The sequence below is a fragment of the Melanerpes formicivorus genome, unplaced genomic scaffold, assembly GCF_026170545.1.
Source record: "Melanerpes formicivorus ecotype bairdi unplaced genomic scaffold, bMelFor1.0.p_v2 SCAF_211, whole genome shotgun sequence".
NCBI lineage: Eukaryota > Metazoa > Chordata > Aves > Piciformes > Picidae > Melanerpes > Melanerpes formicivorus.
In genome coordinates, this window is record NW_027142563.1 from 307,618 (window position 1) to 335,092 (window position 27,475).

Genomic DNA, 27,475 nt, shown 5'->3' on the forward strand with positions numbered 1-27,475 from the left:
TCACTGCCTGGAGGAAACAGCCAAATGTGTCAATGGTAAGTGCTGGGAAAGCTTTGCAGTGGAGTTGCCTTTTGTGCTTGGAGAGCAGAGGGATCTGGAGAGCAGAGAGATCTGGAGAGCAGAGGGATCTGGAGAGCAGAGGGGTCAGGAGAGTAGAGGGATCTGGAGAGCAAAGGGATCTGGAAAGCAGAGAGATCTGGAGAGCAGAGAGATTTGGAGAATAGAGGGATCAGGAGAGCAGAGGGATCTGGAGAGCAGAGGCAGCAGGAGAGCAGAGGGATCTGGAGAGCAGAGGGATCTGGAAAGCAGAGAGATCTGGAGAGCAGAGGGATCTGGAGAGCAGAGGCATCTGGAGAACAGAGGGATCTGGAGAATAGAGGGATCTGGAAAGCAGAGGTATCTGGAAAGCAGAGGGATCAGGAGAGCAGAGGGATCTGGAGAGCAGAGGGATCTGGAGAGCAGAGGGATTTGGAAAGCAGAGAGATTTGGAGAATAGAGGGATCAGGAGAGCAGAGGGATCTGGTGAGCAGAGGGATCAGGAGAGCAGAGGGGTCAGGAGAGCAGAGGGATCAGGAAAGCAGAGGGATCTGAAGAGCAGAGGGATCTGGTGAGCAGAGGGATCAGGAGAGCAGAGGGGTGAGACGAGCAGAGGGATCAGGAGAACAGAGGGATCTGGAAAGCAGAGGGATCAGGAGAGCAGAGGGATCTGGAAAGCAGAGGGATCAGGAGAGCAGAGGGATCTGGAAAGCAGAGGGATCTGGAGAGCAGAGGGATCAGGAGAGCAGAGGGATCTGGAAAGCAGAGGGATCAGGAGAGCAGAGGGGTCAGGAGAGCAGAGGGATCAGGAGAGCAGAGGGGTCTGGAAAGCAGAGGGATCAGGAGAGCAGAGGGGTCTGGAGAGCAGAGGGATCTGGAAAGCAGAGGGATCTGGAGAGCAGAGGGATCTGGAGAGCAGACTGAGCTGGACACCAGAAGCTTCAGATGGTGGTCGGGTGCTGGGCTGAGGGCTCACCTCAGCTGAATGTTTTGTGCCCAAGTTCAGGAGCAGCTGTTTCCCCCTCCCCAAGTGAAGGAGTCTGTAGGCAAGCCTTTAATTTTCCTCAGCCAAGCCTTCCTGCGTGCTCTCTGCTCCTCTTGCCTGAGCTTGGTCTGGTGAGCCTGGTACTGAGCTGCGGCAGCCGCTGCGTTCTCCTCCTGCTGCTTCCCTGTCAGAAGCCTGAGCTCATGGGGGTCTGCAGCATACGGGCAGAAGACCGATTTCCTCCTGCAGGTGGCTCTGTTTGGTATTTGGGCCATTATCACCCGTGTGGATTTGATCAATTTCGAAGAAGCCATAAAGGGGTCGATGAGCTCAGCCTCATCTTCCTGGAGCGGGACTTCACCCTCGTCACTGGGAGCTGTCTTCCCCTGCGGCAAGCCTCCCTTCTTGGGACGTACGATGGAGGGAGGAGGGATGGAGGACTTCACAGCAGGTCCATACAGAGAGTTGTCCAGCTTGAGCTGCAGCATTTTGGTTTCAAAGGGCACATAAGACCTGGTCATAGTGGAAGAACCACTCTGTGGTCTCACATGCTGGAGCTGGACTGATTGATTCATCCTGCTCAGCATAGAGGTTTTGCTGCTTTGTACCTCGCTAGGGTGCTGGTTCCACGGACATCCCAATGACTTTTGCCTGAGAGATTTCCATGAATATCTCAAGGAGTTCTGCCTTTGAAATCTCCATGGAGATTCCAATATGGTTTGCCTTGGAGATTTCCATGCTTCCCTGTGTCTCTCAGTGTGCTTAGAGCCAGATCTGTCTTGAGCCGCCCTCTGCAGCGTGCTGATGGTTAAGAGGAACTTGTAAGGGAATATGGAACAAGCTGATTTGGTTTTCTTTTGGTGATTCACAATGGCTTGTGGCATGGCATCATCTTCAGGTGACCAGAAGTAAGCACTCTGCTCAGTTTTGCCATCTGTTTCCAAAACAAGAAGAGAAAGAACACAGCTGAAGTCAAGGATGGGGGCTGGATGGCTGTTGGCAGTGTAGTGCTCTGAGGAAGACCAAGGATGGGTGCTGGGTTAACAGGCATGTGGACAGTCCCAGGTTACCATGCAACCATAGAATTGTTTCAGTTGGAGCAGTTGGAAGAGGCCTCTAAAGACCATCAAGCCCAGCCATGGACCCATCCCCACCATGGCCATTAAACCACAACCCCGAGTGCCATGTCCCAGACGTGGTGTCCCATGGTGGGGATCTCACCACCTGCAGCCTGGGCAGCCTGTTCCAATCCCTGACCACTCCTGCAGCAAAGACATTTTTACCAATCTCCAACCTAGCCCTCCCCAGGCACAATTTCAGGCCATTTCCTCTTGTCCACCTGACACTAGGGAGAAGAAACCAACCCCACAGCTCTAGGAGGCTTACAAGTCAGTGGTGCCCCTTTCAGTTTGCTCATCCTTGGCCTCATTGGTGACACTGCCAACACCAGAGGTAACTCCTGTCTTGGCTGACTGATCAGAGCTCTTTGCCATGCTCTGTACAGGTCAAACTAAAGTCACATTCTGCAACATGTTGTATCTGGGAGTGGATGGCTTGGTATCCAAAGCATGGTTTCCAGAAGGAAAGAGGTTCACAGAGTGCCAGGTTGGAAGGGACACCAAGGATCATCTGCTCCAAGCTTTCCAGGTGATGGTGGAGTTGAACTGAGCTGGCCCAGCACCCTGGCATGCTGAGTCTTGAAACTGTCCAGTGCAGAGGACTCCACTACTTCCCCTGGGAGATGATTCCAGTGTCTAACTGTTCTCATGGGGCACCATTTTCTTCTGGAGTCCAAAGGGAATCTCCCCAGCAGTACCTTGTCCCCATCAGCCCTTGTCTTTGCCATGGGACTCCCTGGCAAAAGGGAGTCTCCATCCCCTTGGTAGCCACCCTTTATGTCCTGGCCATGGTAATAAAGTCTCCCCTAAGCCTTCCCTTCTCAAGACATAACAAAGATGTTCAGCACCACCTCTTCCCCTGCCCTTCTTTCTTCTCCCTGCTCTTTGTACTTTGGGAGAAGGCTTCAAGACAAGTCAGCTTGTGCTGGAAATCTTTGAAGCAGCCAAGCCCAGAGGACCCCTTTGAACCATTCCTACTCACAGCTGCCTTTGAACTGGAAATCAGAAGCCCTGGCTCCACAGCCTAGCTCTGCTGCCTCAGGGCATGGAGGGAGTGACCTGTGCCGTGTGACAGACACATCCTGATGGATTGTGTGGCTGTGCCCTTGGCTGAGAGCTCGATGTGGATTCTGACACAGGCTGTGTAAGTCACTCAGCCCCATGGCCTTGCAGAGTGATTCATGTGTCACTTGGCTTTGCTGTGTCACCCTGTTCCCAGACCACTGCTTTGCCACTCTGCTTCTCCAGAATGGCTTCCTGAAACTTCTGCCCCCTGGAAATGTGTCTCAGAGACCATTAAGTTACAGCCTGGAAAGGAAGAGTACTGCAAAGCAAGCTGATGGGAACTACTGCTTGTTCCTCCATCCCCAAACTTAACACCTGCAGGCAGGACATCCACAACTAGATCAGGCTGCCCAGGGCCCTGTGGAGCCTCACCTTGAATGTCTCCAGGCATGGAGCCACAACCACCTCCCTGGGCAGCCTTTTCCAGTGTCCCACCAAACAGGTGGAAAGAAGGGGGACAAAGCAGGGAAGCAGAAGGGTGAGGTGCAGGTCACCCTGGTGTGGCTGGCCCAGGGCAGCTGAGCATCTCCATTCTTCATTCTCCTCAACATGAGGAGAAACTTCCTTGAAGTGAGGGTGACAGAGCCCTGGAGCAGGTTGCCCAGGGAAGTTGTGGAGCCTCCTTCTCTGGACACATCCCAACCCCACCTGGATGCATTGCTGTGTGGGCTACCCTAGGTGATGCTGCTTTGGCAGGGCTGTTGGACCTGATGATCTCTGGAGGTCCCTTCCAACCTCTAATGTTCTGTGATACTGTGGTGTGACCTAGCATCTTGAGGACAAGTATCAGGAGTCTGGGGTTAGAGGCTTCCCAATCATGCAGCTCTTCTGATGTAAGGTCTCAGGGTGTGTCTTGAACTTTGTGATCCCAAGAGGTTCTGAATGCAAAACCTCAAAGGTGATCAGGGGGCTGGAGCATCTATCCTATGAATACAGGCAGAAAGAATTGGGGTAGTGCAGCCTGGAGAAGAGAAGGCTCTGGGGAGATCTTAGAGCAGCACTTCAATACCTGAAGAGGACCTGCAGGCAGGCTGGGGAGGGACTGTGCAGAAGGGGCTGTGGGGATAGGATGAGAGGCAGTGGTTTGGAACTGGAGCAGGGCAGGGTTAGGTTGGACATCAGGAGGAAGCTGTTTAAAATGAGAGTGATGAAATACTGGCACAGGTTGCCCAGGAGTGTGGTTGAGGTCCCATCCCTGGAGCCATTCAGGATCAGCCTTGCTGTGGCCCTGGGCAGCCTGCTGGAGCTGGAGCTGTCCCTGCTGCCTGCAGGGGGGGTTGGACAAGGTGCCCTTTGTGTGTCCCTTCCAACCCGATGCAACCTGGGAACCTAAGCAAAGTTAACTTGAGAGAGTTGCCAGCTGGCCAGGGAGGACATTTGTGCCCTTGGTGCCATCTCATCACCTTTCAGGCTGTCACTGAGCTCAGACAATTTACACCTGATGTTTTTAATGCCATTTCTCTGAGTTGCTCCTATTGATTTACTAGCAACTGCTTGAATAAATTGTGTGCAGGATTCTCCTACACCTGAGGAAGAAATCAAGAGTAGAATTAGGATACCCCAAAAAGCCTCCTTGACATGAGAAATCTAAAGCTGCACAGCTAAAGCTGAGCACTTCTCCTGCTAGGCTGCTCCAAAGCAGCTCCTGTTTCCACCACAGGCTCTGTAAATGACCTCTACAAACCTTCCACCCAGAACAGGCCTGGTTTCTGGAGCCCCTCATCTGTGTTTAAGCCACTCAGTGATCTGAGGTTCCCTTGATTGAAGACTTACTGCTCTGCACAGCTGAGAAGAGCCTCCACCTGAAGGTGAGGAGAAGCTCCTTTGCTATGAGGGGGCCAGAGCCCAGCAGCAGGCTGCCCAGAGAGGTTGTGGGGTCTCCTTCTCTGGAGAGAGTCCAGGGGAGGCTACAGAGATGCTGAGGGGTCCTGGAGCAGCTCTGGGAGGAGCAAAGGCTGAGAGCCCTGGGGCTGAGAGCCTGCAGAAGAGCAGCCCCAGAGGGCAGCTGAGCAATGCTCAGCAAGAGCTAAAGGAGCTGTGGGGGGCAAGAGGCTGGGGCCAGACTCTGCTGAGTGGTGCCCAGGGACAGCACAGACTGCAGCCCAGGAGGTTCCATGTGAGCAGGAGGAGAAAGTTGTTTGTTGTGAGGGTGCTGGAGGCCTGGAGCAGGCTGCCCAGAGAGGTTGTGGAGTCTCCTGGTGTGGAGAGCTTCCAAGGCCAGCTGGGCACTGTGCTCCTGGGCAAGCTGCTGTGGGTGCCCTGCTGGAGCAGGGGCTTGGATTGGCTGATCCCTCACACAATCTGACTTGCCTTGCGCCTTTGTCCCAAAGCACAAACTTCAGGGGCAAGAAAGGGATGCATGGGGTGTGGGGGGAGGTGGTGAGAAACCTCATTCCATCTGGAAAGCATGGTTTGCATCCTAGCTGCTCCAACCCCCAGCATGCTGAAATCCTGTCAGTTGACATCAAGAACATCCTCATGCTGCAGTTGCAAGGTGCCTGCTTCATGTGCAGTTCCACTTCCCAGTGGTGGCAGCTCCCAAGTGCAGGTGTCCTCTGACTCTCTGGAGTATTTCCTAATGAATAATTCAAGGCCTGAATCAGCAGCAGGTTTCTGTGCACACCAGCTGCAGGAATATCAATGACACCACTGATTTCTCTGCTCCTGGGTGAGGAGGCAGCAGTTCCTGCCTTGACAAATGTGCTGAGCTGATATCAAACGTTTCTGAGGAGGTACAAAGGTTTGGTAGGAGCCTGGGAATGAGGCAGCTCTTGGAATGCAGCAGCACTTCTCCCAGACTGGCTTTGAAAAGAGCTTGGGGGATGTAGATTGACTCAGGTGGGGGTAGGGGGTGCTTGGAACTGAATCAGAGAATTGTCAGGGTTGGAAGGGACATCAAGGCTCAGCCAGTTCCAACCCCCCTGCCATGGGCAGGGACAGCTCACACTACAGCAGGTTGCTCACAGCCACATCCAGCCTGGCTGCAAACACCTCCAGGCAGGAGGCTTCCACCACCTCCCTGGGCAGCCTGGGCCAGGCTCTCACCACCCTCCTGGGGAACAACTTCTTCCTCACATCCAATCTCAATCTCCCCATTTCAGGTTTTGTTCCATCCCCCCAGTCCTATCCCTCCCTGACACCCTCAAAAGTCCCTCCCCAGATTTCCTGTGCTCCTAACTCCCTGCAATGTTTGTAGCTTGGTTCAGGAAGGACAGGGAACTGCTTGAGAGGGTACAGCAAAGGCTACGAAGGAGATGAGAGGGAAAGATGTTGAGTTGCTGGAAGGTGTCCAGAGCAGGGCAACAAAGCTGGGGAGGGGTCTGGAGCACAGCCCTGTGAGGAGAGGCTGAGGGAGCTGGGGTTGCTTAGCCTGGAGAAGAGGAGGCTCAGGGGAGACCTTCTTGCTCTCTCCAACTCCCTGAAGGGAGGGTGTAGCCAGGTGGGGGTTGGGCTCTTCTCCCAGGCACCCAGCAACAGAACAAGAGGACACAGTCTCAAGTTGTGCCAGGGGAGGTTTAGGCTGGATGTTAGGAAGAAGTTCTTCCCAGGCAGAGAGATTGGCCCTTGGGATGTGCTGCCCAGGGAGGTGGTGGAGTCCCCATCCCTGGAGGTGTTTAGGAAGAGACTGGATGAGGCACTTGGTGCCATGGTTTAGTTGATTAGATGGTGTTGGGTGATAGGTTGGACTTAATGATCTCTGAGATCTCTTCCAACCTGGTCTAGTCTAGTCTAGTCTAGTCTATGGCTGAAGCACTTGGGGCTTTTCAGCCTGGAGAAGGCTTTTTAGCCTCCTTCTCTAAGACTAAGGAGGGGATCTTACTAATGCTTATAAATACTTCCAAGGTGGCTGTCAGGAGGATGGGGCCAGCCTGTTTTTTGAGTGGAGCTCAGTGCAGGACAAGAGGTAACAGACCCAAATTTGAACAGGACATTCCATCTAAACATGAGGAGGAGCTTCTTCACTTTGAGAGTGGTAGACCCTTGGCTGCCCAGAGAGGTTGTGGAGTCTACTTCTCTGGAGAGAATCCAGGGAAGGCCACAGAGCTGCTGAGGGGCCTGGAGCAGCTCTGGGAGGAGCAAAGGCTGAGAGCCCTGGGGCTGAGAGCCTGCAGAAGAGCAGCCCCAGAGGGGAGCTGAGCACTGCTCAGCAAGAGCTAAAGGAGCTGTGGGGGGCAAGAGGCTGGGGCCAGACTCTGCTGAGTGGTGCCCAGGGACAGCACAAGGGGCAGTGGGCACAGACTGGAAGCCAGGAGGTTCCCTCTGAGCAGGAGGAGAAAGTTGTTGTGAGGGTGCTGGAGGCCTGGAGCAGGCTGCCCAGAGAGGTTGTGGAGTCTCCTGGTGTGGAGAGCTTGCAAGCCCAGCTGGGCACTGTGCTGCTGGGCAAGCTGCTGTGGGTGCCCTGCTGGAGCAGGGGGTTGGGCTGGATGATTCCTCACACAAACTGACTTCCCTTGCACCTTTGTCCCTGTGGGTGCCCCTGCTTCAGCAGGATCTCCAGAGGTCCCTCCCAAACCCTATCAGTCAGTGGTTTTAGAACCTGCCAGTGTGTTGCAGAGGCTGTAGGTAACACTTTGGGATGTTCCACAGGTTTTTGGTGACTGGTAGCATGAGCTGGTCAGTACCTTGTGCCTCCCCACCGAGGTGGGGGAGCTGGCTGAGGTCCTCCTGGGTTTGGTGGAGCTGGAGCCATTGGGCTCTGTAGTTACCAAGGCACCTGGTGGTCTTGCCCGCCGCCTCTCGGTCCGTGTCCAAGGTGTAGTCCCACAGCACATCCTCAAACTCGTACAGCAACAGACTGCTGGGAGTATTGATCACCATCCTGGGGAAGGGAAAGTCCTTACCAGCACAGAGATCATCAGCACAGCAGCTCCTACCCGAGGGACTCTCTGTGTCAGTGCAGCACAAACCCCAGGATGCTCAGCATGGAAGCATCAGAGCCAGCCAGGTTGGAAAAGAGCTCAGAGATCAGCAAGTCCAACCTATTACCCAATACCCAACACCTCCTGACAACTAAACCATGGCTCCAAGGGCCACATCCAATCCCCTCTTGAACACCTCCAGGGATGGGGACTCCACCACCTCCCTGGGCAGCACATCCCAATGGCCAATCTCTCTTGCTGGGAAGAACTTTCTCCTCACCTCCAGCCTAAACCTCCCCTGGCACAGCTTGAGACTGTGTCCTCTTGTTCTGGTGCTGGGTGCCTGGGAGAAGAGACCAACCCCCACCTGGCTACAACCTCCCTTCAGGGAGCTGGAGAGAGCAAGAAGGTCTCCCCTGAGCCTCCTCTTCTCCAGGCTAAGCAACCCCAGCTCCCTCAGCCTCTCCTCACAGGACTGTGCTCCAGACCCCTCCCCAGCCTTGTTGCCCTTCTCTGGACACCTTCCAGCAAGTCAACATCTTTCCTAAACTGAGGGGCCCAGAACTGGACACAGGACTCAAGGTGTGGCCTAACCAGTGCTGAGCACAGGGCACAATGACTTCCCTGCTCCTGCTGGCCACACTGTTCCTGATGCAGGCCAGGATGCCATTGGCCTTCTTGGCCACCTGGGCACACTGCTGGCTCATGTTTAGGCAGCTGTCAATCAGCACCCCCAGGTCCCTCTCGATTTGGTAGCTCTCAGCCACTCTGTCCCCAGCCTGTAGCTCTCCATGGGGTTGCTGTGGCCAAAGTGCAGCCCCTGGCACTTGGACTTGTTGGCCTCTGCCCATCTGCCCAGCCTGGCAAGGTCCCTCTGCAGAGCCCTTCTGTCCTCTAACTGACCAACATCTGCTCCCAGCTTGCTGTCATCTGCAAACTTGCTGATGACTGACTCAATCCCCTCATCCAGATCATCAATGAATATGTTAAAGAGGATGGGGCCCAGCACTGATCCCTGGGGGATGCCACCCGGGCAGTGCTGCTTGGGAAGGGCATTGATGCAGGCCAGGATGCCCTTGGCCTTCTTGGCCACCTGGACACACTGCTGGCTCATGTTCAGCTGCTGTCAACCACTACCCCCAGGTCCCTCTCTGCCTGGCTGCTCTCCATCCACTCTGACCCCAGCCTGTAGCACTGCCTGGGGTTGTTGTGGCCAAAGTGCAGCACTTGGCACTTGCATTTGTTGAATGCCATCCTGTTGGCCTCTGCCCATCTCTCCAGCCTGTCGAGGTCCCTCTGCAGAGCTTTCCTACTCTCCACCAGCTCAACTCCTGCCCCCAGCTTGGTGTCATCTGCAAACTTATTGATGATGGACTCAATGCCCTCATCCAGATCATCAATAAAGATGTTAAAGAGGATGGGGCCCAGCACTGGTGGCAGCTGTCATCACCAACCTGTCTTCTGCTACACAGAAAGAAGACACAGGCTCCCCTCTGCTGCTGGCTGTCAGCACCTTGAGGCAGCTTCCAGTCAGGTAGTTGAATATTCGAATCTTTCCATCTGCACAGCCAGTGATCACTCTCAGATAGAGGAACTCCAGGGACAGGACTTGCCTGGGAACACAGCAGGTGAGGGTTGGGATGTTCACTGTGCTTTCCTGATCAGAGGCAATCATCTGCCCCTAGTCTTGCAGGATGCAGTGGTCTGCCACCATGGACAGGCTAGACATGGCTGCTGACCAAGATACAGAACAGTTCAGGTTGGAAAAGACCTTCAAGATCATCAGTTCCAACCATGAGCCCAGCACTGCCAGGCTACCACTAAGCCATGGCCCTCAGCACCACATCTCCACAGCTTTGAAACCTCTGCAGGGATGGAGACTCTACTACTGCCCTGGGCAGCCTGGGCCAGGCCTTGACCACCTTCAAAGATGAAGACATTGTTCTTCGTGTCCAACCTAAACCTTTCCTGGCACAGCTTGAGGCCATTTCCTCTTGTTTCATAGTTTCATAGTTTCATAGTTTCATTTAGGGTTGGAAGGGACCACAAGGATCATCTAGTTCCAACCCCCCTGCCATGGGCAGGGACACCCCACACTAGATCAGCCTGGCCAGAGCCTCATCCAGCCTGCTCTTAAACACCCCCAGGGACGGGGCCTCGACCACCTCCCTGGACAACCCATTCCAGGGTTTCACCACTCTCATGGTGAAGAACCTCCTCCTCAGCTCCAGCCTGAATCTCCCCACCTCCAGCTTCATTCCATTCCCCCTTGTCCTATCACTACCTGAGATCCTGAGCAGTCCCTCCCCAGCCTTCCTGTAGCCCCTTTCAGATCCTGGAAGGCCACAATGAGGTCACCTCGGAGCCTTCTCTTCTGCAGACTGAACAGCCCCAACTCCTTCAGTCTGTCCTCATAGGAGAGGTGCCCCAGCCCTCTGATCATCCTTGTGTTCTGTTGCTTGCTCCTTGGGAGAAGAGACCAAGCCCCACCTGGCTTCAACCTCCTTTCAGGGAGTTGGAGAGAGCAAGAAGGTTTCCCCTGAGCCTTCTTTTCTCCAGGCTGAACAAGCCCAGGTCCCTCAGCAGCTCCTCACAAGGCTTGTGTTCTAGACCCTTCCCCAGCTTTGTTGCTCTTCTCTGGACCTGCTCCAGCACCTCAATGTCCTGCTTGGATGGAGGGGCCCAAAACTGAACCCAGGATTCGAGGTGTGGCCTCACCAGTGCTGAGAGCAGGGGTACAATCATATTTCAAAGGCCTGGTAGTCAGTTCCTTCACAGTCACTCCATGTCCCAACCATCCAACCCATCCAGCACAGCATCACAGAATCAATAAGGCTGGAAAAGACCTCAGAGATCATCAAGTCCAACCTCTCACCCAGCACCTCCTGACTAAATAAACCATGGCTCCAAGTGCCACATCCAATCCCCTCTTGAACACCTCCAGGGACAGGGACTCCACCACCTCCCTGGGCAGCACATCCCAATGGCCAACAACTCCTTCTGGGAAGAACTTTCTCCTCACCTCCAGCCTCACTTCAATCCTCATTAGCAGCCACTATGGTTCTGGCCATCTGCTGCATTTTGCATTTCATTTCTGTGTCTGGGGCAGTAGATGAACACAACCTAATGCTGCAGCTGTCACACTTGTGATGTACAACTGAAGGCTCAGAAGATGCCATAGCACAGCTGGAAGAGGTAACTCAGCCACCTCCAACACACCCACGGTCTGCTCTTACAGAATCATGGAATGCTTTGGGTTGGAAGGGACCTTAAAGATCATCCAGTTCCAATCCCCCTAGCCGTGAGCAAGGACACCTCCCACCAGCCCAGGGTGCTCAAGGCTTCATCCAACCTGGCCTTGAGCACCTGCAGGGAGGGGACAGCCACACCAGTTGCAATCACAGTGTCTGAAGCTGGTTTAAAGGTGAAGAATGTTGAGAGTGAGGACATACCACACCTTGAGTCCTGTGTCCAGTTCTGGGCCCCTCAGGTTAAGAAGGACATTGAGAGACTTGAAGGTGTCCAGAGAAGGGCAACAAGGCTGGGGAGGGGTCTGGAGCACAGCCCTGTGAGGAGAGGCTGAGGGAGCTGGGGTTGCTTAGCCTGGAGAGGAGAAGGCTCAGGGGTGACCTCATTGCCCTCTACCACTACCTGAAAGGTGGTTGTAGCCAGGAAGGGGTTGGTCTCTTCTCCCAGACAAGCAGCACCAGAACAATGGGACACAGTCTCAAGCTGTGCCAGGGGAGGTTTAGGCTGGAGGTGAGGAGAAAGTTCTTCACTGAGAGAGTAATTGGCCATTGGGATGTGTTGCCCAGGGAGGTGGTGGAGTCCCCATCCCTGGAGGTGTTGAAGAGGGGATTGGATGTGGCACTTGGTGCCATGGTCTAGTCATGAGGTCTGCGGTGACAGGTTGGACTCGAGGTCTCTTCCAACCTTGGTGATACTGTGATATTGTGATATTTCAAACCTAGCACTGATAACTAAGGGCTTTCCTGAACCCATAAGGCAGACATCTCCTGGGCAGATCTGGCAGACCATTGAGGACAGCCTGGAACACAACCAATCCTTACTTGGGGTGGCGGAAGGCTGTGAGGCATCTCTTAAGCTTTCCCAACATGCTCCAGCCCAGGACATATCCATCGCTGCTTCCAGTGACCAGGTGCCACTGGTCCAAGCTCATGCACTTCACTGGCCCTTGGTGCCCCTCCAGTGTCTGCAGGGGACAACAAAGAGGTGCAGCACTCTCAGCAGTCTGGCTGACAAAGATATCTAATGGGGAAGGAGCTCTGGCAAGGGCTGGGAGTGCCAGGATGAGGAGCAATGGCCTTGAGCTGGAAGAGGGCAGCCTGAGACTGGAGAGTAGGAAGAAATCCTTTCCAGTGAGGGTGGGGAGACACTGGAACAGGCTGCCCAGGGAGGTTGTAGGTGTCCCCCTCCCTGGAGGTGTTGAGGGCCAGGCTGGATGAGGCCTTGAGCCACCTGGGCTGGTGGGAGGTGTCCCTGCCCATGGCAGGAGGGTTTGAAATAGGTCCCTTCTAGGATCTTTAAGATCTCTTCCAACCTAAACCGTTCTATAATAAACCACTCAAGCTGCACCAGGGGAGGTTCAGGCTGGATGTTAGGAAGAAGTTCTTCACAGAAAGAGAGGTTGGTCATTGGGATGTGCTGCCCAGGGAGGTGGTAGACTCACCATCCCTGGAGGTGTTTAAGAGGAGACTGGATGAGGCACTTGGTGCCATGGTTTAGTTGATCAGATGGTGTTGGGTGATAGGTTGGATTTGATGATCTCAAAGGTCTCTTCCAACCTGGTTAATTCTATTCTATTCTATTCTATTCTATTCTATTCTATTCTATTCTATTCTATTCTATTCTATTCTATTCTATTCTATTCTATTCTATTCTATTCCATTCCATTCCATTCCATTCCATTCCATTCCATTCCATCCCATTCCATTCCATTCTCTATTCTATTCTACCCAATACCAGCCTCAGAGTTTATGTTTTATCTCTCTTGGGTGTTACTCTCACCCACCAACACACCCTGAGGATAACTTGCTGCTTTTGTAGCCACTCATAAGAAATACTCTGAGCCTGTTGCTGACAATGAGCTCCTGGCATGGAATTAACATCCATTTGCCACCTTTATGTCATCCTAAATAGCAGTCACTGCAACAAGACCTCTTCTTTAGCTTTATGAAGTGATTCTGAGAGCATGTGTCATGCTTTGGGCTATCCCATGAGACCTTCAACCCCCAGAGCTGTCAGTCAAGGCCTTCCACCCTCTTTCCAGGTTCTGAAGGTTTCCAGAGAAGCACAACTCAATGTCTCTGCAGACAGCAAGTAGTGAGGAGGGTTAACACTGACAATCAGTTGCAAATCATAGAATCAATAAGGTTGGAAAAGACCTCAGAGATCATCAAGTCCAACCTGTCACCCAGCACCTCCTGACTACTAAACCATGGCTCCAAGTGCCACATCCAATCCCCTCTTGAACACCTCCAGGGATGGGGACTCCACCACCTCCCTGGGCAGCACATCCCAATGGCCAATCTCTCTCGCTGGGAAGAACTTTCTCCTCAGCTCCAGCCTAAACTTAAATCAGCTCTTGTATTGTTTGCTGACAAAGGGTTTCTTACTTCAGTTTATCACAGGATCATAGAATTGTTTTGGTTGGCAAGGGCCTCCGAGATCACTGAGACCTAAGACCCCTGTGGCCATCAAGCCATGGCCCCAGGTGCCATGGCCATGCGTTCCTTGAACACCTCCCCAGGGATGGGGACTCCACCAGCCCTCTGGGCAGCCTCTTCCAATCCCTGACCACTCTTGCAGCAAAGAAATGTTCCTAATCACCAGCCTACCTCTCTCCTGGCACAATTGCAGGCCATTTCCTCCTGTTCATTCACCTGACATGAGGGAGGAGAGACCAACCCCCACCTCACTGCAAACCTCCTTGTGGGGAGTCGTGGAGAGCAATGAGGTCTCCCCTCAGCCTCCTCTTTCTGGTTGTGTTTGGGGGATTATTGGTCTTGTAAAGCCTGTGATAAACCAGCACCAAGAGCCTGGTGAGCACTTAGCACAGAATGAGCCACCTAAGAAGGAACTTACTTTGATAAGGGCACCGGTGTCAGCGCTCCAGACCTTCACCCTGCCTCTCTCGCAGCCGCTGATGAGGCGGTGCCTGTCCATCTTGACTGCCCAGACAGGGCTGCCGTGCTTCAGGGTCCTCAGGCACCTCCCAAGCTGCAGGTGCCACACTGTCAGGGAACAGCAAACATACACATCCCAAGGGTGGGGGTTGCTGAGCACAACAGAAATGAAAAGCCTTGCTGGAATTGGTCAAGATCCTCAGCAGTGACCAGGAGGGAGGGACGGAGGGGACCCTCGGGCCCTTTGCTGATGGTACCCGGCTGGGAGGAGTGGAGACACCCCCCAGGCTGTGCTGCCAATCAGTGAGACCTGGACAGGCTGAGAGCTGGGCAGAGGAGACCTCATGAGGTTCACCAAGGGCAAGGGTAGGGTCTTGCACCTGGGCAGGAACAACCTCCTGCAGCAGCACAGCTGAGGGGGAACCTGCTGGGGAGCAGCTCTGCAGAGCAGCTGGGAGCGTTGGGGGACAGCAAGTTCCCCATGAGCCAGCAGTGTGCCCTTGTGGCCACGAAGGTGTCCTGGCATGCATTAAGGAGAGTGTGGCCAGCAGGTCAAGGGAGGTTCTCCTCCCTCTCTACTCTGCCCTAGGGAGGCCACATCATGTGGTTCCTGGGACCAGTTCTGGACTTCCCAGTTCAAGTGAGACAGAGAAATACTGGGGAAAGTCCAGCAGAGGCTACAGAGCTGCTGAGGGACCTGGAACAGCTCTGTGAGGAGCAAAGGCTGAGAGCCCTGGGGCTGAGAGCCTGCAGAAGAGCAGCCCCAGAGGGCAGCTGAGCAATGCTGAGCAAGAGCTAAAGGAGCTGTGGGGGGCAAGAGGCTGGGGTCAGACTCTGCTGAGTGGTGCCCAGGGACAGCACAAGGGGCAGTGGGCACAGACTGGAGCCCGGGAGGTTCCCTTTGAGCAGGAGGAGAAAGTTGTTTGTTGTGAGGGTGCTGGAGGCCTGGAGCAGGCTGCCCAGAGAGGTTGTGGAGTCTCCTGGTGTGGAGAGCTTCCAAGCCCAGCTGGGCACTGTGCTGCTGGGCAAGCTGCTGTGGGTGCCCTCCTCGAGCAGGGGCTTGGTCTGGATGATCTGCAGAGGTCCCTTCCAAGCCCATCACGCTGGGGTTCTGGTTACACCTGGTACCTGCAGCTCTGCACAGGTCCAAGGCTTGCTTTAAGAAGTTTAATTGCATGGCAAAAAGTTTAAATTCAAGGCCAGCTCATTTTCTTTGTCCTTATCCTCTTAGCTAATGGCAAGGAAAGCTGTGGCAAGGCTGGCAGATGACACCACTGTCTCAAGAGTTGGTCTGGCCCTCAAGCCACAAAGCCATTCAAGCTGAATCAGAGCAGGAGTGGTGATAATTGATCCAGTGATACAGAGACCTTGCATGTGGATGTGTCCACAGCTTGGGTTGGTCTGGAAGCAGCAACATGAGACACTAAGATTCCCTCTCTGATGACACTAAGACTCCCCCTCAGATGACACTGCCTGTGTCACCCTCCTCCCAGCCCCCACCTGCCCTGCCTGTTGCTCACTGCCTGTGGCTGGGCAGCTCCTAGCCTTGGCTCTTACCTTTCAATGTCCCATCTCTGGCTCCTGACACGAAGTGCTCTCCATGATAATCCAAGCAGGTGACTGTCCCAGAGTGGCCATGAAAGATCTTCAGGCAGGCACCATTGTGTATATTCCAATATCTACACAGGACCAACCAAACATGGAGTCCAGTGATTAACTTAGCTGTTGGCTTCCTCATCTTCATCATTACTTCCTACTTAACAGGCCCAGCTCCTCTCCCATGCACACCAGGTTCAAGTCAAGAGTCATTCCACTGGGGTGTTGAAGGATCTGGAGTGCTCAAGCCAGGCTTAGCATGGAGTTTGAAGGATCTGGAGTGCTCAAGCCAGGCTTAGCATGGAGTTTGAAGGATCTGGAGTGCTCAAGCCAGGCTTAGCATGGAGTTTGAAGGATCTGGAGTGCTCAAGCCAGGCTTAGCATGGAGTTTTTACCCATAGGCTTTCACTCTTTTGCTTCCAGACTGCCTGCAAATGCAACCAGAAAGCATCTTTGGCCTGGTTACCTTCAGTCAACCTCAAACTGTAGAGTGAGATGTTTTCTCTACTGGCTGGTGCCAAGGTAAGAACATAGAATCAGAGAGTTGCATTGGTTGGAAAAGACCTAGAGTCCAACCATCAGCTCAGCCCCACCATGGCCACTAAACCATCTCCCCAGGTGCCATGGCCACACCTTGCTTGAACACCTCCAGGGATGGGGACTCCACCGCCTCCCTGGGCAGCCTCTGCCAATCCCTGACCACTCTGGCAGCCTAAACATGGCTTAGTGGTGGACCTGACACTGTTGGGGCTGTTCAGCCTGGAGAAGAGAAGGCACCAGGGAGATCTTAGAGCAGCCTTCCCGTGCCTGAAGGTACAGGAGGGCTGGGGAGGGACTCTTTACAAGGGCTGGTAGCACTGGGGCAAGGGGCAATGGTTTGAAACTAGAGTAGGGTAGATTTAGAGTAGGCATTAGAAAGAAGTTCTTCAACTGTGAGGGTAGATGAGCACTGAAACACATTGGCCAGGGAGGTGATCAAGGTGGAGAGCCTATCCCTGAAGGCTTTCAAGGTGAGGCTTGATGTGGCTCTGAGCAGCCTGGCCTCATTGGGGATGTCCCTGCACTGCAGGAGGGGTTGCACTAGATGACCTCTAGAGATCCCTTCCAACCCAGTGCATTGATTCTATGGGGATTCTCTGCTGCAGCAGGCACCAGGGTGTGCAGCCTGCTCAGCACTCCAGGCCTTCTAAAAGGTTCTGGAGGCACCCAGCACCCTTGAGCTTGAAGCTGATGCAGTGAGGTTCTGCCCTTGCTGACAAAGGCTTGATTGAAACACATCTGGTGGTTTGAGGTGCTTCAGGAAAACCTCTGTATCAGTGAGAGAATCGAGTAGAATTAACCAGGTTGGAAAAGACCTCTGAGATCATTGAGTCCAACCTATCACCCAACACCATCTAATCAACTAAACCATGGCACCAAGCACCCCAGTCAGTCTCTTCCTAAACACCTCCAGGGATGGTGACTCCACCACCTCCCTGGGCAGCACATCCCAAGGGCCAATCACTCTTGCTGGGAAGAATTCTCTCTAACATCCAGCCTAAACCTCCCCTGGTGCAGCTTGAGACTGTGTCCTCTTGTTCTGGTGATGCTTGCCTGGGAGAAGAGACCAACCCCCACCTGGCTACAACCTCCCTTCAGGGAGTTGGAGAGAGCAAGAAGGTCTCCCCTGAGCCTCCTCTTCTCCAGGCTAAGCAACCCCAGCTCCCTCAGCCTCTCCTCACAAGGCTGTGCTCCAGACCCCTCCCCAGCTTTGTTGCCCTTCTCTGGACACCTTCCAGCAGCTCAACATCTTTCCTAAACTGAGGGGCCCAGAACTGGCCACAGGACTCAAGATGTGGCCTAACCTGATCTTCCTAGAGAAGAGAAGGCTCTGGGGGGAGCTTAGAGCTGCCTTCCAATACCTGAAGGGATCCTGCAGGAAGGCTGCAGGGACTTTTGAGTATCTAGCAATAGGACAAAGAGGAAGGGTTTGAAGCTGAGGGAGAGCAGGATTGGACTGGAGCCTAGGAAGAAGTTCTTCAGCATGAAGGTGGTGAGACACTGGCACAGGCTGCCCAGGGAGACTGGGGATGCCTCCTCCCTGAAGGTGCTCCAAGCCAGGCTGTATGAGGCCTTGAGCAGCTGAGTCTAACTGAGAGGTGTCCCTGCCCATGGCAGGGAGGTTGGAGCAGATGCTCTCTGAGGTCCTTTCCAACCTTTCCTAGTCTATGATTCCTATTTTGCCATCCAGTACTGGTTGCAGCTGGGAATCAATTTGTCCTTCTTGAGCAGGAGATGCATTCCCTTCTGGGCTGGCTGTGGCTCTGCCCAGGCTGGATGTGGCTGTGAGCAACCTGCTGTAGTGTGAGGTGTCCCTGCCCATGGCAGGGGGGTTGGGACTGGCTGAGCCTTGAGGTCCCTTCCAACCCTGACAATTATGACTTGGGCTTTGCTGAGTCATTTTTACTGGAGCAGGGGAACCCCCACCATTTCCAGGCAAAAATTCCCCCTCCCCCAAAGCTGCTCTGTCTCTCCAGGTTGCTACAAAGGATCCTTGAGGTCCCTTCCATCCCTAACTGTCCTTTCTTCATTACTCTAACAGAAGGGATGGGAGGAGGAGTGCTAAAGGTTGGAGTGGGGGGCATCTAAGTTCCTCTCCTCCCAGGTTAGCCAAGGGGCTGATATCTGGGGGACAGCCCCAGCTCTGCTCACCTGATGCTGAGATCAAAGCCTGTGCTGAGGACAAAGCCATTCTTCTCGTTGAGGAGGAGTGCCTTGATGCTGCCAGCATGGCCAGAGAAGGCAGGAAGCTCTCCTCTCACTTCTGAGACGTCTAGAAGCCTCACCTGCCGGTCTGCAGAGCCGATGGCCACCAGGTCCCCACCATCATAATGGATCACTCTGCTTTGGTCTGTTCTGGAGGAGGAACAGTGTCTGAGATGAGCTGCAGCCAGCTGCCAAGGTAGAGTGGGCCTGAGACTGTGACAGGAGCTTCTCTGAGGCTTGGGGGGACAGGAGGGGATGGCCTCAGCTTGTGCCATATGAGGTTTAGATTGGAAGGGGCTCCCAACCACTGGAGCAGGCTGCCCTGGGGAGGAGGTTGAGTTCTCATCACTGGAGGCATTTAAAAGATGTGGTGCTGAGGGCCATGGTTTAGCAGCAGCCTTGGGAGAGTTAGGGAATGGTTGGGCTCCATGGCCTGAAAGGGCTTTTCCAACCAAAACCTTTCTGTGGTTCTCCTTACTGGGCAGCCTGATGGTCAATACACTTAAGCAGATGAATCCTTTGCAGGGCACCACAGCCAAGGTCCCTAGTTTTGCATCCTCAAGCATCTGAAGGGTGACTCAGAAGAGGGGAGAAGGTTCCTCCCAGCCCTGTGCCCCTTTGTCACTGTGGATTTATCACTCTTATGTCTTTAGACCCAGCTTCTCTTGGTGTAACCATGAGAAAAACCTGGCTGTGACACTCAGGGTTTCCTAACACTGCCTCTGGGAGAGCCTTCTGGAGAAGGGTGCTTCCCATGGAAGGATCTCAGGGAATGGGCTGAGCTTTCAGAAGCTGCCCTTGGGCCCTGCAGCTGGGCAGCCTACTCACTGCTCCAGGAGGACACGAATGTTGTAGCAGCCACAGAAGATATTTCTCTCTTCCAGCCGGACTGTGTCAGTTTTGATATCGTGATAGGCTGCCTGCAAGTTGTCTTCCTCCTCCTGAGGGGAAGGGAAGTAGGGGGGAAAGTAGCTCAGGGAGGGAAGAATGCCACATTATTCCATGGTGTCAAGCATCCCAGCCTGGCCCTCGCTCTTGTGCTGAGACCAGAGACACAAAGTGTTGGCGAGGAACGCTCAGGAAGAAATTCTCTGCAGTGAGGGTGGGGAGAGACTGGCACAGGATGCCCAGGGGGCTGTGGATGTCCCCTCCCTGGAGGTGTTGAAGGCCAGGCTGGATGAGGCCTTGAGCAAGCTGGGCTGGTGGGAGGTGTCCCTGGGTTGGAACTGGATGATCTTGAAGGTCCCTTCCAACCCAACCCCTTCTGTGAGTTTATGAACACCCAGAGCGCAGCAGCCCCTGGGGAGTGTGGGAACAAAGGTTGCTCCTGTGGCACCAATGAAGACCTGGCAGTCTCAGCCTTGATTCTTTGAAGGAAAGGCTATGTCCTTGGGATGCTTCCCAGCCTTGCCAACACCCCAGCCTCCAGGCTCTGCATGTGGCCAGGGGACACGTTAGGACAAGGCAGCAGCTCAGGGGTGCAGGTTCCCTCCCCTGCATGCAAGAAGGTGCTCAGCAAGCACTGATCCTTATGAATTGCTCACGATGCTGCCAGCCAGGGTGGGGAGTGGGAGAAGAGCAAAGCAAAGCTCACTGTCCTGTCTCCCAAGACCACCACATCCCCTCCCTCCCCAACTCCTGAAGTGCAGGATCCATGGAGGGCAAACACCTTCCCACCTACCTTCACTTGACTTTCTGAATCATCTTTCACTCTGGTGACCTCACCTTCTTTGTTTAGGTGGGGAATTGTCACATCAACTATCTTAGCATAGTTTATAACTGCTCCTCTAGGGCACAGCCCCTGGAATGAAACAGCAGAGGCACCATGGTCAGTGCAGAGCCCACAGGAAGGGTGCTGAGGTGCTTCAGCATCTCCATGGGGTGCTGAAGGTACCTCCAGAGCTGAGCTGCACACCCTGGCTTCTTGTCATTAAGAGGCCTGGCTCACCCTCCCTGCTTTGGCAGCAGAAAGCTTCAACTTCTTGGGGTTTAAAAAGGGAATCACTTTGTATTCTCTTCCAACCTCTGCAGGTCTCAGATTCTGACAAGCTGCAAAAATTTCAAGGTCCTCCTCTTTTTTGGTGAGCACTCAGCTGGTTCAGAATCCAAACCCCCTGAGATGAGAAGCTCTCAGAACATCTCCATCAATATTTAAGATTCATTTTAAATGTGTGAACACTTCCAGTTATGTCTTCTTTGCATGCTAGCACAGAGCTCAGCTATCTGGGCTCTCTTCACAGAGCCAAGCATGCAGAGGCCTCTAACTTTGTGTCTCTTGGCCAGGCTGGAGAGTTGGGCAGAGGCAACCTCATGAAGTTCACCAAGGGCAAGGGTAGGGTCCTGCACCTGGGGAGGAACAACCTCCTGCACCTGTAGAGGTGATGGGAAGCAGCCCTGCAGAGAAAGAACAACCTCCTGCACCTGTAGAGGTGATGGGAAGCAGCCCTGCAGAGAAGGAACAACCTCCTGCACCTGTAGAGGTGATGGGAAGCAGCCCTGCAGAGAAGGAACAACCTCCTGCACCTGTAGAGCTGATGGGAAGCAGCCCTGCAGAGAAGGAACAACCTCCTGCACCTGTAGAGCTGATGGGAAGCAGCCCTGCAGAGAAGGAACAACCTCCTGCACCTGTAGAGGTGAAAGGTGACCTGATGGGAAGCAGCCCTGCAGAGAAGGATCTGGGAGTGCTGGCTCCTCGTGATCCAGCAATGTGCCAAGAAGACCAATTGTGTCCTGAGGTGCATGAAGAGTGTGGCTGGCAGGGCCTCTCTGCTCTGCCCTAGTGAGGCCACATCATGGGGGTCCTGGGTCCAGTTCTGGGTTCCCCAGTTCAGGAGAGACAGGGAACTGCTGGAGAGAGTCCAGGGGAGGCTGCAAAGCTGCTGAGGGCCCTGGAGCAGCTCTGGGAGGAGCAAAGGCTGAGAGCCCTGGGGCTGAGAGCCTGCAGAAGAGCAGCCCCAGAGGGGAGCTGAGCAATGCTGGCAAGAGCTAAAGGAGCTGTGGGGGGCAAGAGGCTGGGGCCAGACTCTGCTCAGTGGAGCCTTAGAGGTAGGACAAGTGGCTTCTGAAGAGATTCTGACTGGACCCAAGGGGACAATTCTTCACAAGGACAATCAGCCATTGGAATCATCTCCCCAGGAAGTGCTGGAGCCCCAGCAAGGGACATCTTCAAGATTCAGCTGGAGAGGAGCTGGGCCAGCTTCTCTAGGCCAGGGTTTTGCCAAGAAGGGTTGGGCCAGCTGATCCTGGTAATGGTAGGACTGGGGGGAATGGAGCAAAACCAGAAGTGGGTAGATTGAGATTGGATATGAGGAAGAAGTTGTTCCCCAGGAGGGTGGTGAGAGACTGGCACAGGCTGCCCAGGGAGGTGGTGGAAGCCTCCTGCCTGGAGGTGTTTGCAGCCAGGCTGGATGTGGCTGTGAGCAACCTGCTGTAGTGTGAGGTGTCCCTGCCCATGGCAGGGGGTTGGAGCTGGCTGAGCCTTGAGGTCCCTTCCAACCCTGACAATTCTGTGATCCTTGAGGTCCCTTTCAAGCTGGTGTTCTATGGCTGTGATCTAACAGTTTAGGCAGCAGCAGAAAATAATGGTAGGAGCCCAGGCAACACACCTGCAGATACAGGATCTTCTCCTGCACCATGCTTTGACAAGCACGCTCCTTCTCCACTGCATTGGCCAGGTAAGCCCAGAACCTGTTCACAGCAGTGCAGGCCTCGAGGGACTTCTGGTCCAAAAGACCTGAGGAATGAAAGGGACAGGTTGTCTAACCCCTGCCCACACCACAGACCATGCAATACCCTTGGAAAAGCAGAGCAGCTTTACCCAGGATGGACATGGAGAGGTGGGGTGGCAGGCAGCGAATGAAGTCCTTGGGCTGGTTGGTATTCGAGGGTGACTGGAGAGGCGCAGGAGCCAGGCTGGCATCTCGGCTCTTTAGGGACACAAGAGCTGAGCTCTCCTCTGCACCAGGGGGCTCCAGGGCATGGCACTTGGTGTTTGGGGACCGGTAGCACATTCCTTGTGGTTGACATCCTGGAAGACAGGGACACTGACAGCCCTGGAAGTGCTTTGGTGGCTGCCAGCAGCACTGTCTCCAACCCACGCTCCACCTGTGTCCTACCTGCAGCTGCCTGTCCTGCCACCCCAATACAGCATCCTGCCCGCTCCAGTGTCCCAGTCCAGCACTCTGCCTGCATCCTGCCACCCCAATACAGCATCCTGCCCACTGCAGTGTCCCAGTCCAGTGCTCTGCCTGCATCCTGCCCGCTCCAGTGTCCCAGTCCAGTGCTCTGCCTGCATCCTGCCCGCTCCAGTGTCCCAGTCCAGCACTCTGCCTGCATCCTGCCCGCTCCAGTGTCCCAGTCCAGCACTCTGCCTGCATCCTGCCCGCTCCAGTGTCCCAGTCCAGCACTCTGCCTGCATCCTTCCTGCTCCAGTGTCCCAGTCCAGCACTCTGCCTGCATCCTGCCCGCTCCAGTGTCCCAGTCCAGCACTCTGCCTGCATCCTGCCCGCTCCAGTGTCCCAGTCCAGCACTCTGCCTGCATCCTGCCCGCTCCAGTGTCCCAGTCCAGTGTTCTGCCTGCATCCTGCCTGCTCCAGTGTCCCAGTCCAGCATTCTGCCTGCATCCTGCCCACTGCAGTGTCCCAGTCCAGTGTTCTGCCTGCATCCTGCCTGCTCCAGTGTCCCAGTCCAGCACTCTGCCTGCATCCTGCCCGCTCCAGTGTCCCAGTCCAGCGCTCTGCCTGCATCCTGCCTGCTGCAGTGTCCCAGTCCAGCACTCTGCCTGCATCCTGCCTGCTCCAGTGTCCCAGTCCAGCACTCTGCCTGCCTCCTGCTCGCTCCAGTGTCCCAGTCCAGCGCTCTGCCTGCATCCTGCCTGCTCCAGTGTCCCAGTCCAGCGCTCTGCCTACATCCTGCCTGCTCCAGTGTCCCAGTCCAGCGCTCTGCCTGCATCCTGCCTGCTCCAGTGTCCCAGTCCAGCGCTCTGCCTGCATTAACCAGGTTGGAAATACACCCCAGGAGACCCTTGGCCTGCTCGTCCATGAGGGCACACTGCTGGCTCATGGGGAACTTGCTGTCCCCCAGCACTGCCAGGTCCCTCTCTGTGGAGCTGTTTCCCAGCAGGTTCCCCCTCACCTGTCCTGGTGCAGGAGGTCATTCCAGCATCCTGCTTGCTCCGTGCCTGTCCCACTGCCCCCAGCCCATCCCCACCCCACCCGCATGTGCAGGGGCTGCAGAAGCAGCTCACAGCCGGGCTGGCTGCTGCCCGACATGCAGGAACCGAGGCATCACCTGCGCGTCTTTGCCGGGTCCCCGCAGCGCCAGGCTTGGTCGCAGACGGCACCATTTGTCCCTGGGTGCCAGGCACAGCCGCCGGTACCTTCCCCGGCCCGGGGGATGCTGCCACGGACGGCGGAGCGCCGGCCCCACCCGCCGGCCGGTGCCGCTCCGGGCTCCTCCGGCCCCTGCGCCGCGTCCCGGCTGCTAGGAGACAGCAGCGGCCGTAACCCTGCCCCGGCCCCGCTGCTGCACAGACACCTCCCCTCACCCGCTGCTCTGGGGGGGAAGGGAGCTTCCAAGCTCATCCAGCCCAACCCCTGCAGCCAGCAGGGACATCCCCAACCACAGCAGGCTGCTCACAGCCCCAACCAACCTGACCTGCAATGCTTCCAGCCATGGGGCAGCTCACACCTCTCTGGGCAGCCTGGGACAGGCTCTCACCACCCTCAGGGGCAAACATTTCTCCCTCCTGCAGTCTGAATCTCTCTCTTTGAGTTCCAAACCATCCCTCCTTGTGCTGTCGCCATAGGCCCTCCTCAAAACTCTGTCCCCAGCTTTCTGCTCAGCCCTTGAAGCACTGCAAGGCCACCAGAAGGTCTCCCTGGAGCCTTCTCCTCTCCAAGCTGACTAAGCCCAACTCTCTCAGCCTGGCCTCACAGCAGAGGTCTTCCAGCCCTGCCAGCATTGCTGTGGCCTCCTCTGGCCCTGTCTGTGCTGTGCTGAGGGCTCCAGAGCTGCCCCAGCACTGCAGGGGAGGTCTGAGCAGAGCACAGCAGAGGGGCAGAATACCCTCCCTGCCCCTGCTGCCACAAATCAGCCCAGGACAGGTTTGGGTTCTCGATGCCACCTCACATCCAGCTTTTCACCCCCAGCATCCCCAGCTCCTTCTCCACAATGCTGCACTCCAGCCCTTCATTCCCAGCCTGGACTGATACCAGGGTTTGCCACCACCCAGGTGTTGAACCTCAGGATGTTCATTTCTCCAGTCTATCCAGGTCCCCCTGGATGCATTCTGCCCCTCAGAGATGCCTCAGCTTGGTCCCACTGAACAGCAGCCGCTGGGTTTTGAGGTGACTGCTGCCTTTTCCTTGCCCCTCTCCAGGCAGCACAGGTGGAGAGCCCTCAGGCAGAGCTTGGACATGGCCATCACAGAACTCTTGGAGCACAAGGCAGCTGGAAAACAAAGCCAGCAGGTGTTTGCTCCCAGGGGAGTGGGAATTCAGCTGGCCTTTGGACAGCAGTGTTTGGTTTTCAGGCACAGCAGCCCAGAGGCCAGAAATGTCACAGTATCACAGGGTCACAGTGTCACAGTGTCACCAAGGTTGGAAGAGACCTCAAAGGTCATCGAGTCCAACCTGTCACCACAGACCTCATGGCTAAACCATGGCACCAAGTGCCACATCCAATCCCCTCTGGAACACCTCCAGGGATGGGGACTCCACCACCTCCCTGGGCAGCACATCCCAAGGGCCAATTACTCTCTCAGTGAAGAACTTCCTCCTCACCTCCAGACTAAACTTCCCCTGGCACAGCTTGAGACTGTGGCCTCTTGTTCTGGTGCTGGGTGCCTGGCAGAAGAGACCAACCCCCTCCTGGCTACACCCTCCCTTCAGGTAGTTGTAGAGAGCAATAAGGTCTCCCCTGAGCCTCCTCTTCTCCAGGCTAAGCAACCCCAGCTCCCTCAGCCTCTCCTCACAGGGCTGTGCTCCAGACCCCTCCCCAGCTTTGTTGCCCTTCTCTGGACACCTTCCAGCAACTCAACATCTTTCCTAAACTGAGGGGCCCAGAACTGGACACAGGACTCAAGGTGTGGCCTAACCAATGCTGAGCACAGGGCACAAGGACTTCCCTGCTCCTGCTGGCCACACTGTTCCTGATGCAGGCCAGGATGCCATTGGCCCTCTTGGCCACCTGGGCACACTGCTGGCTCGTGTTCAGGTAGCTGTCAATCAGCACCCCCAGGTCCCTCTCTGTTTGGCAGCTCTCAGCCACTCTGCCCCCAGCCTGTAGCTCTGCCTGGGGTTGTTGTGACCAAAGTGCAGCCCCTGGCACTTGGACTTGTTGAATGCCATCCTGTTGGCCTCTGCCCATCTGTCCAGCCTGGCAAGGTCCCTCTGCAGAGCCCTTCTGCCCTCTAACTGACCAACATCTGCTCTCAACTTGGTGTTGTCTGCAAATTTGCTGCTGACTGACTCAATGCCCTCATCCAGATCATCAATGAATATGTTAAAGAGGATGGGGCCCAGCACTGATCCCTGGGGGACGCCACCCGGGCAGTGCTGCTTGGGAAGGGGGTTTTGAGTGGAGATGCCTCACAGTCAGCTTGCTTTTGTCACACACCCATTTTGTGTTGGTCACCCTGAGTGCCAGGCTTCCCCAGGTTGGGAACAAAAAAAGAAAAGCCCCTCATTTAGTCATTTAATGAGTCAAAAATGCACACAGAGTACGAGGAAAGGCTGGTTCATCCATCAGCTGGGAGCAGGTAGGAGGACAACCAGGACACCAAACAAAACCCCCTCTTGACAAGAGGACAGAGCACTGAGGTGCAGCCCAGGTGGGAAAGCAGCAGAAGGGGCAAAGTAGCACTAAACTCATCTTCCCCTGCCATCCCCTGCAGAGAGTGCAGAGCACAGCCCTGTGAGGAGAGGCTGAGGGAGCTGGGGGTGTTCAGCCTGGAGAAGAGGAGGCTCAGGGGAGACCTTCTTGCTCTCTCCAACTCCCTGAAGGGAGGCTGTAGCCAGGAGGGGGTTGGTCTCTTCTCCCAGACAAGCAGCACCAGAACAAGAGGACACAGTCTCAAGCTGTGCCAAGAGAAGTTTAGGCTGGAGGTGAGGAGAAAGTTCTTCCCAGAAAGAGAGATTGGCCATTGGGATGTGCTGCCCAGGGAGGTGGTGGAGTCCCCATCCCTGGAGGTGCTCAAGAGGGGATTGGATGTGGCACTTGGAGCCATGGTTTAGTCGGGAGGTGTTGGGTGATAGGTTGGACTTGATGATCTCTGAGGTCTTTTCCAACGTTATTGATTCTGTGATTCTCTGATGGGCACAGACACCAGGCCAGCAAGGCCACCTACCTGGCTGTCACCTCCTGGCTGTCACCTACCCCTGTGCACAGCAGGTTTGGGGCTCTCACCTTGCCCATTGGACTCTCCTAGGCAGGAGTGGGCAGGACAATCACAGATCACAGGATGTTAGGGGTTGGAAGGGACCTTTGAACCTCATCAATTCCACCCCCCCCCCGCCAGAGCAGGGCCATAGAATCCAGCACAGGTCCCACAGGAGCACATCCAGACAAGGCTGGAAAGGCTCCAGAGAAGGAGACTCCACAACCTCTCTGGGCAGCCTGCTCCAGGGCTCTGGGACCCTCACAGGGAAGAAGTTTCTCCTCCTGTTGAGGTGGAGCCTCCTGTGCTGGAGTTTCTATCCATTGCCCCTTGTCCAACCACAGGGTGCAGTGCTGGTGGGGAACAAACTGTTCTGCCCTGCAGAGGCTCCAGTGCTGCTGCTGTGCTTTCAGGGCTGGTGTGTGCAGAGCAAACACCCTGTGGGAAGCTGGCACCTCTGAGGGCTTGGCCACCCTGGCCACCATGCCAGACACAGTCCCACTTGGCATCTTAACACAAGTCTGGCAGAGCAGGCAGAGGAAAGCAGG

The 27,475-nt window shown here is 55.2% G+C and overlaps 1 protein-coding gene across 1 annotated transcript; it reads right to left on the reverse strand.

Moving 5' to 3' along the window:
• Nucleotides 1-1,013: 1,013 nt before the first annotated feature.
• On the reverse strand, nt 1,014-23,906 carry LOC137457932 (F-box/WD repeat-containing protein 10-like). Its single transcript, XM_068169683.1, is given in 13 exon segments — nt 1,014-1,064; nt 1,066-2,033; nt 7,911-8,023; nt 9,518-9,676; nt 12,134-12,276; nt 14,169-14,317; nt 15,767-15,888; nt 18,497-18,700; nt 19,379-19,491; nt 20,220-20,351; nt 22,156-22,283; nt 22,368-22,577; nt 23,840-23,906. Coding segments are annotated over 13 exon segments (2,547 nt in total). The 5' UTR covers nt 23,895-23,906.
• Between the last annotated feature and the right edge of the window lie 3,569 nt (nt 23,907-27,475).